General features: G+C 42.9%; 1 protein-coding gene across 1 annotated transcript; it reads left to right on the top strand.

The window, feature by feature from the left end:
• The first annotated feature begins 6,485 nt into the window (after positions 1-6,485).
• On the top strand, positions 6,486-8,266 carry LOC141711060 (scopoletin 8-hydroxylase-like). The gene is made up of 3 exons (XM_074513506.1): positions 6,486-7,141; positions 7,234-7,573; positions 7,818-8,266. Exons 1-3 carry the CDS (start codon positions 6,642-6,644, stop codon positions 8,073-8,075), a joined length of 1,098 nt encoding a protein of 365 aa, XP_074369607.1. The 5' UTR covers positions 6,486-6,641; the 3' UTR covers positions 8,076-8,266.
• The last annotated feature ends 310 nt before the right edge of the window (positions 8,267-8,576 follow it).

Consider the following 8,576-nt stretch of genomic DNA (forward strand, 5'->3'; position numbering starts at 1 on the left):
AAAAAGGTTTTAGGGGTTGAAAAATATTTGACTGCTCGTGCAGAATACATCGGATCTCACCAGTTCGGTATACTTCGAAGAGCTTAAGGCACCCAGCACAGAGCGATCTGAGGTCCTGTGCATCGGCAACCCGGACAAATGGATGACTCCCTACATAGCCTACCTAAGGGACGGAATGCTCCCGGAAGACCAGAATAAAGCCATATACTTAAAGCACAAGGCTGCTCGTTTCTTCCTGGAAAATGGTCAGCTATATAGAAGAACCTTTTCAGCGCCCACCCTGAAGTGTGTAGGCCCGGATGAGGCAAACTATTGTATCTGGGAAGTTCATGAAGGCATCTGCGGAGATCACTTGGCAGCCAAAGCTCTAGCTTAAAAAGTCATCAGGCAAGGATATTACTGGCCCACAGTCCACGCCGACTCCATCGCCTATGTTAAGAAATGCCCTCAGTGCCAGAAGTTCAGCAATGTTCCCAGACAAAGCCCCAGCCTGGCAGTGTCAGTATTATCTCTGATCCCATTTGCCGTTTGGGCATAGATATCATGGGCCCCTTTCCTCGGGCAAAAGGCGACATCCGCTATGTCCTGGTAGCCATTGATTATATGACAAAGTGGGCAGAAGCTAAGGCCATGAGAACAATCAATCAACAAGATTGTATATGGTACCGGAGCCCACATACCAATCGAAACCGGGTCCCCCTCCCACAGGGTCATCAATTTTGACGAAATCTCAAACATTGAAGGACTCAAGACCGCCCTGGAGCTCCTAGACGAAGTAAGAGATAGGGCTGTAAAAAAAATGGAAGGCTATAAAGAAAAGACAAAGCTCTACTTCGCAAAGAAAGCAAGAATCGGAGAGTATGAAACAGGAGATTTAGTACTTCGGCACACCGAGGCCTCGGACTCAACTAATCAAGGGAAGCTGCAACCCAACTGGGAAGGGCCCTATATGGTTAAGGAAGTGCTCCGCCCAGGAACCTACAAGCTAAGCTATCTCAGCGGGTCCGAAGTCCCAAATACTTGGCACGGAACCCGCCAAAGGAAGTTCTACCAGTAAGGGCTAGGTGCACATTCCGGGGCCACCTCTACTTTTATGATATGACAAGCTTGATGTAAACTCTCTCCTCGTACACTCCGGAATGTAACTTTTGCTTTATTTTGATTTAAATAAAAAACTTCACTTCGAGCACCCCATAGCTCAAGATAATTTTACTATGTCATTTGATTACTGTCGCCATATTACTAGAAAAATTTTATTCAGTTAAAATTTTAAAGTCCAATCCCGGGGACCATTACACAAACCATGTGTACTTAGAAAAATTTTATTCAGGTAAAATTTTAGACCCCCATCCCGGGGACCATAACACAAACCATGTGTATTTAGAGAAATTTTATTCAGTTAAAATTTTAAACCCACATCCCGGGGACCATAACACAAACCATGTGTATTCAGAAAAAATTTATTCAGTTAAAATTTTAAACCCCCATCCCGGGGACCATAACACAAACCATGTGTACTCAAAAAAAATTTATGCAGGTAAAATTTTAAACCCCCATCCCGGGAATCATAACACAAACCATGTGTATTTAGAAAAATTTTATACAGTTAAAATTTTAAAACCCCATCCCGGGGACCATAACACAAACCATGTGTACTTAGAAAAATTTTATTCAGTTAAAATTTTAAACCCCCATCCCGGGGACCATTACACAAAGCATGTGTACTTAGAAAAATTTTAGTCAGTTAAAATTTTAAACCCCCATCCCGGGGACAAGTACACAAACCACGTATACTTCGAAAAATTCCGACGAAAGAAAGCAAAAACCAAATGCAAAAAGGGAAATATATTTACATGTTTTACCAGGGCAAACCAAGCCACGAACCAAATTCAAACAAGAGTCATGCGAAATTCAAATAACAAGTCTAAAACCCACAAGGGCTAAGTCTGAAAAGATAGCAAACTAAGAAAACAAATTATAAGGCACGAAGCCTGGGTCTTCATTCTTCAGTTCTCAGAAGGGGAGGAGTCTTCTCGCGGACCTCTTCGGGAGGCGGAGGCGGCTGCGTCCCGGAGGTACCCGCTTCAGCGGCTTTGGCTTCTTCATGACGGAGCTCTTCTGCGAGGTACAACTCTATGAACCCGTCCATATCACCACCCAGATTCTCATCCAAATAAGCAGAAGCAATGTCCCAGCAGATGTTGACCTTCTCAAAGATCTTATTGTTGTGTTCCTCGTAGTAAGCTGGGGTACCCCAGAAGGATTCAAGGACCTCCTATGTCCGAGGTCTAGAAGCAAGCTCATTTTTCAAGTTCTCCACCTCCGCCCGGAGGGATCCAACCAACTATTTAGCAGACTCTCGGGCCTTCACCGCTTCAGCAACAGCCTTCTTATGCTCCCGGGATTCTCTCTCCTTCACCTCCTGGTACTTGGTGAAGCTTTCCTTCTCACTAGCCAACTTCTTCACCGTGGCCTTATTCTTAGCCTCCCTTATACGGTAGTTGTGAAGGATGGAAGAGCAGCCGCTGATCCGAGCGTTGGCCTGAAAGAAATGACTCAGTACTGATATAAAGGGAAGAAGAAAAAAGATGATAAGGGAACACACTCACCTCCGAAACATCCCGAACAAGATGATCAAGGAAGGTATCCAGATCCTCATTGGCATAGCACTCGAAGTCAGCAAGGGAGGCATAGTTGTCAAACATCTCGTTCCGACGATCATCCAAAGTCATCCGGGCCAAGAGGCTCTTCAAAGCATCCTCCTCCACCAGCTTCTGGCTCTCCTCCTCAGTAGGGCCCGAGGCAGAAACCCTTCTACGCTGGGGAGTTCCAGATCCACTAACAGCTTCTTCCGCAGCCTTCCTCTTGCGAGGGTTCAAAGCTCCAACCTCCTCTTCATCCAGCTCCAGCACCTCAATCTCCCCGGGCTCTGGGACAATAGGCGTAGTAACCACCGGAGCACTCTTTCTTACGCTATTCCCCGAAGAACCAGCATCCCGGGCCTGAGACCCACTACCTACAGCAGCCTTCTTCTTCCCCGAGTCCAACTACACAGCTCCACCGATCTTCTTGAACCTTCCGGCCAAATTCCTTGAACTGTTGTGACATAGCATGATGGAAAGGGTTAAGGAACGGAAGACCTGTACAAGGAGCAACAGTTTAGAAAGAAAGCATCAGAGCAAAGATATACATCAAGAAAAATTACAAGGAAATAACCGTTAAAGTAAAGCACTTACAGCCAACATTATACAATGTTTGGTTATCTAAAAAGGTATCCCGGGTCCACTGGGCACCAAGAGCCACCACCAAGTCATACATCTTCACCAGGGCTTCTCCACCGTGCCGCTCGGATGAGAACCTATTATTTTTCAAAGCAGTTTTATACACAGGCATAAACTCCAGGTCCTCACCCCGGACGAAGATGAACTCCTGGTGCCATCCCCGGAGCGAGTTCAACATAAAGACGGGTGCACTTTTGGCATCGGCAGGAAACCCGCAACTATCTATGTTGAACGTGAACTCAAAAAGGGGAGGTAGGGTGGACTTATTAATCTTAAAAAGATAGTGAAAAGCTTGAGGGTAGGAAGGTACTTCTTCACATGACAACAGGCAAGGAACAAAGAAACCCACTTAACAGAATTCGGGGCCAACTGAGTAAAGTGTATCCCGTAGACATCACAGCATAATGACTTGGTGAATTGGTGAAGGTTGGGCCTCATGCTACGAAGATGCTCTAAAGGAATAGCTACCCAACATGCCACAGGACGGTGATAAACCCTCTCATGAGGCTCGGGCCACCTCCACTCCATATCATCCCCCATGTGGAAAATGGCTTTCACTAAGTCATCTATTTGCTGGAAGGTATATTCCGAAAGGTCGGGATGACGGGGGCTGGAACATAGCCCGTCCCGGGAGCGTTATAGAAAAGCTGGTCCATGCGATCCCCGTCGTAAGGCTCTATCCCCCCGGGCCTATAAGCAGCTGAAAGGTCCCTAAAATAGTAATCGTGCGGGGGACTATTCTCTCAGGTCTGAACAAAATAGTGATCTATATCTATCCAAGACCCGTCTCTTCTATCCAAAGTCTGCTCGGGGTTTAGAAGGAAAGTGGGCAACTCCTCAACTATAGGCTGGCGACGGGGAGGCATGTTCTCAGGTTCAGGGGAAGAATCACTAGAAGAATGATCAGACAATCCGAAGTGGGGACGGTCGGGCCTACGCTTAAGGTTAGCTAGTTGTTTCACTCTACCTCTCCTAACCATATAACCCCGGAGTCTATGCCATTTCGGGAAGAAAAGAAAAAAGAAAGAAACACAAAAAGCTACTCAGAAACAGTTAACCTTAGAATTAAAGCACCAAGTCATGTCATACAATCTATACATACATATATACGCCTACAACACAAATCATAAACATTCACAAAAACAAAGAACAAACCAAGTTTTTTGCATAAATTAAACCTCTTATTCGTACACATACAGACACCAAAACACAAACCCAGATTCACTACAAACATCAACTGTTTCTATGTAAACAAAAATTGTAAATCTAAACAATAAACAACAGCCTGTTCGATTCACCAAAACTCGACACAACAAAAGTAAACTGATTCGGATGCTTGGACACGCATGCATTCTAAGAACTCAGACTACAAATATTCGTTAAACAATCACGAGAAAGTAGAGAACGAAGAAAAGTTCGAAAACTTACAAGAAAGCAGAAGAAATAAGGCGGCTTCAAAGAGAAAAGCTCCCAAATTTGCCTTGAAGAAAAGTTGCAGAGAGTTTTTGGTGTTTGTAATTGCGTAAAGAAAAAAGAAATGGCAAATGAGGAGTATTTATAGGCACAAACGAAGTAGTAACCCACTCAACTGCCACACGATCGTGTCCGTCGGATGAAGACACGTGGCACAATCATGAGCGTCCAGAAAATAACCACCGCAGTTAATGATTACATCACTGTAATTATTTAACAGGCGCGGCTTTTGAGGAGAGGGGGAAAACTGCAACGTTTCGTACATATACACATATGTATACATATATTCCTACAGGAAGCTCAACCACCACCTGACACTCCGGGAAAAATGCCAAAATACTATGCACCGGTCGCATCTGCCCCAGCAGCCCAATCATGGGGCCTAACCAAACACAACCCCGGGGATTTGTATCCAACAATACCCCGGGGTTAGGGGCCACAAATCAAAGGAAAAATGAAAAAAATTTCCAAGTGACAAAAACCAAGGGGCCTACCCAAACACAACCCCGTGGACTTGTACCCAACAACACCCCGGGGCTAGAGGTCACAAATCAAAGGAAAAATGCAAAAAAAATTCTGAATCACGCAGCTCATAACAAACGCCCTGAAAAAGAAGACTACTCCCCCATCCGGAAAAACCCGCATAAGGATAAGGGAGTGGGAGGCAAATGATAGGCCATAAATAATCAAGCCCAAATAAAGGAGTAGAAGCCCAGAAGAGAACACCCCAGGCCCAAACTGAGGTGGTCCCCGGTGCCACGTGGCACAGGACAAAAGTGTCAACTGTCTCATGTTACCCAAAATGGAACAATTGCACCCAAGTCGTCCATGTGTAAAGATCCCAAGGCAACACTGGTGAAAGAAGGACACCTGACCCCACAGTCCATCCAAGCCGTCCAATCACTCATCAACCAAAAATGATCAAAGGCTAGGATGAAGAGGTACAAACTCCAAAAAACTCTAAATCTTGGGACCTATAAAAGGCCCCAAATAGAGGGTTTTAGAGGTTGAAAAACATTTGACTGCTACACACACCTATACACACACCACTATACATATTTTTGAATAGCTCAAGAGACCCCATTCTTATTCTCACGCCGGAGTTGTCGCGGGAATCAACCCCTCCGATTCTGTTTTGCAGAGTTCCCTACTTAGCAGGTTAACCTCACACCAGTTGCCACGTGGATAGGAACTCTAGCATACGTGAGAGAGAAGAAGACCCGGGAAGAAACAAAATTATCAATATTAAAATATTTAATGTACAATATGAGTCTAGGTTCACCCATAACTTGCATTCTGCTTACTGGCGTTTGCCTAACGTCAGACAGGATCAGTTATGTTATGTACTCGTGTTTGCGAAGGTCTGAACATTTGACTTCCTCCAGCATACGGAAGCAGTCTGCAATAGATTGCGGTAAAAGAGATATAAGTACAGTAACTTCCACTTGAACGGCCATTATGATGGAAACTCATTTTCCATTCTATTTTTCTAGTAATACGTAAATTCTTATGTTCTCCTATCACTATTATTATATTCGACTTTCGCTAGATCTTTTCCTTTTTCTGACGGAAAAAAGTTGGCGACTTTCACTAGAAGTAGAACGTAAAAGGTCAGCCAGTCAATAAGCGCTTCTGTTTTATAATGGCAACAACACATTTTCCATAGTTGGACTAATTTATTTTTTCTGAATCGGCTATTATTGGAATTGAATCAGCCCGTCTCTTTTGATTAGGCCTGTGATCACTAGCTGAGACACTTCCAGGTACCTGATAAGTATAAATACGCGAAACACATCGACATATGTTCTCACATTGCATCACAATTCATAGAGCATAACACTAACTTCTGAGGTTGCGAAAGAACTAAAGATTCTTTATCTTTTAGAAATGGCTCCAAGTTTTGATAATGCGGATTTGTACAACTTTGTTGTCCGACAAGGCAATGGTGTCAAAGGCCTTGTTGATTCAGGGGTGTCGAAGGTTCCTGAAAGATACATTCAGTTACCAAGCGAGCGAATATTGAAACCTGATGGATATAAGTCGCATCAGCATTCGCCTATTGATTTATCCAAACTAGAGGGACCTGAACATGACAAAGTGGTGCATGATATTGCTAGAGCAGCTGAAACACTTGGCTTCTTTCAAGTTGTTAATCATGGTGTGCCCTTGGAATTACTAGAGGCGCTTAAAACCGCAGCTCATAAATTTTTTAATCAACCAGCTGAGAAGAAAGCTGTTTATCTCAAAGGAGTGAGTCCTAGCCCGTCTGTCAAGTATGGGACTAGCTTTGTCCCCGAGAAGGAGAAAGCTTTGGAATGGAAAGATTATATTAGTATGGTTTATACTAATGATGATGAGGCCCAACAATTTTGGCCTCATGATTGCAGGTAACTATACTAGTTTTGCTGTTAAGATTGCATTATATACGCATTGTGCATTACCAGTTGTGATGCTAATTGACGAAGTTGTCCATTTTCAGGGAAGTGGCTCTTGAATACTTGAAGACGTCAATGGATATGGTTAAAACAATACTAAGAATTCTGTTTGAAAACCTTGGGGTGACGCTACAAGAATCTAAAATAGATGGACTCGTGGGGCTTAAAATGGTGAACATGAACTATTATCCTGCATGCCCCGATCCTGATCTAACTGTGGGAGTGGGGCGCCACTCGGATGTTGGAATGTTAACAGTGTTACTGCAAGATGGAATTGGAGGTTTATATGTTAGACAAGAGGGAACTACAAAGTGTGACGATGAGTGGTTGGAGATTCCTCCCGTCTCTGGTGCTTTAGTCATCAATGTCGGTGATGCATTACAGGTTCATACCTCAACTGAATCATTTTGTGAAACTAAGACATATATGTTGAGTACGAGGTCATCTAAAATCTAAGGTGTTAGAGTAAGGCCCCAAATGGATCTTATAATATATTCAGCAATACATATCCTTAGGATCTTGTTTGAAATTGTAATTCATGTAAAAACAATTTCCCATTTGACACAAATTTCCAGGTATATTATCTAAAATCAGTACTAGTGTTGATTGTATGTTTTATTTTGATCAGATCTTAAGCAATGGAAAGTATTTGAGCGCTGAGCACAGAGTGCGCACGACAGGCAAGCAATCAAGAGTTTCCATCCCCATCTTCACAACGCCTAATTTGGGTGAGAATATAGGGCCATTTCCACAATTGGTGGAGCATCACGGTGTGGCTCATTACAGAGATGTCCTGTTTGGAGATTACATGACCAACTTTTTCGGCAAAGCTCATGAAGGAAAGAAGTCCCTTGAGTTTGTTGAGAAGAGCAAAACTGGGGTTTAAGGGTTTCTTCGTGTTTACTGATTTCTAAATACAATTAAGAAAACTCAATAATCTTATCTGTAGAAAGTGTGATTGTCTGATCCATCAATTCTATCATGTACTTTTTTCAGTAAACTCCACAGCTAGCTGGCTTGTTGTTTTCCTTTTGTTTTTAAGTAAAACCGTATAAAATGAAAGATAAAAACAGAGCTAGGAAGAGTAAACCACAATATTTAAACAAAAACTTAAGAAAACACCTAGCATTCTATCATTAATATGTATCGGAGAACAATGATCAAGCTATGATCAGTCTTCTAACTATCATCAAGCTTGAGTCAGGTCAATATCCTTTTATTTAGTTCTTCTAACGACTCTAATAAATATTTTTATTATGTTCATGCACTTGCAATTTCCGATGTTTTAACATGTGCACAATCATTTGTCGAATGTGTTAAAAAGTGTATCCTTTACTTGTACATGTTTCAGTATGAAATGCAAACAATTATGGCACATGGAGATTGA

Source organism: Apium graveolens, chromosome 3, assembly GCF_009905375.1.
Source record: "Apium graveolens cultivar Ventura chromosome 3, ASM990537v1, whole genome shotgun sequence".
NCBI classification, from domain to species: domain Eukaryota; kingdom Viridiplantae; phylum Streptophyta; class Magnoliopsida; order Apiales; family Apiaceae; genus Apium; species Apium graveolens.

Bases quoted from the DNA above. Each gene is read 5' to 3' on its own strand.
- LOC141711060 (XM_074513506.1), top strand. From the start codon at position 6,642: ATGGCTCCAAGTTTTGATAATGCGGATTTGTACAACTTTGTTGTCCGA. The intron at 7,142-7,233 runs GTAACTATACTA...GTCCATTTTCAG, and splicing joins TTTTGGCCTCATGATTGCAG to GGAAGTGGCTCTTGAATACT. The intron at 7,574-7,817 runs GTTCATACCTCA...TATTTTGATCAG, and splicing joins ATGTCGGTGATGCATTACAG to ATCTTAAGCAATGGAAAGTA.